We start from the raw sequence: 562 nt of genomic DNA on the forward strand, positions 1-562 counted from the left end.
GCTGCCCGCACACCGAGGGGCGCCCGTCCAGCGTCGCGGTGATGGGCAGCAGGCACGCTGCCAGCAGGGACAGCGACAAGCTGAAGACCACGGTGCCGTAGCGACCCAGGTAGACGTCAGCCACCCAGCCACCCACGGGTGAGAGCAGGTAGGAAGCCCCCAGGAAGAGCAAGCAGACACAGGACGCCTGGGAGCCCCTCCAGCCGAAATTGCTGCTGGTGAGGTAGAGCACCAGGTTGGCCACGATGCCAAAAAATGCCGCTCGCTCCAGGCCCTGCACTGCCAGCAAGGCTGCGCACGCCGCCCCGCGGGCCTTGAGGGGCTTCCCCTCCAGTAAGGGGCTCCGCTCTCCGTTGTCCCTGGCCATGCCCTCCCCCGGAGCACCGCGGTTTTTGGCGCTGGCTCTGCTGCCCCTCACCACCCTGAGCGGGTGGCGTAGTCAGGGGCCTCTGTCCTGTCACAGCCCCTTCTCCGTCCCTCTTGGTCCCTTTCCGGGTTGCCGCCCTCGCCGGGTGGGCGTCCCCAGTCCTGTCCCTCCCCAGCTCTCAGTTCCCTTTTCCTG

General features: G+C 68.0%; 1 protein-coding gene across 1 annotated transcript in view; it reads right to left on the bottom strand.

The window, feature by feature from the left end:
- Window positions 1-367, bottom strand: part of SLC15A3 (solute carrier family 15 (oligopeptide transporter), member 3) — a 2,709-nt gene extending 2,342 nt beyond the window's left edge. The window contains 1 exon segment of the mRNA XM_010186992.1: window positions 1-367. This exon segment is cut by the window's left edge and continues 19 nt beyond it. Within this exon segment, the coding sequence (XP_010185294.1) occupies window positions 1-367 (367 nt within the window).
- Between the last annotated feature and the right edge of the window lie 195 nt (window positions 368-562).

This window comes from Mesitornis unicolor, unplaced genomic scaffold (assembly GCF_000695765.1).
Source record: "Mesitornis unicolor isolate BGI_N332 unplaced genomic scaffold, ASM69576v1 scaffold30186, whole genome shotgun sequence".
In the NCBI taxonomy this organism is placed as follows: Eukaryota; Metazoa; Chordata; class Aves; order Mesitornithiformes; family Mesitornithidae; genus Mesitornis; species Mesitornis unicolor.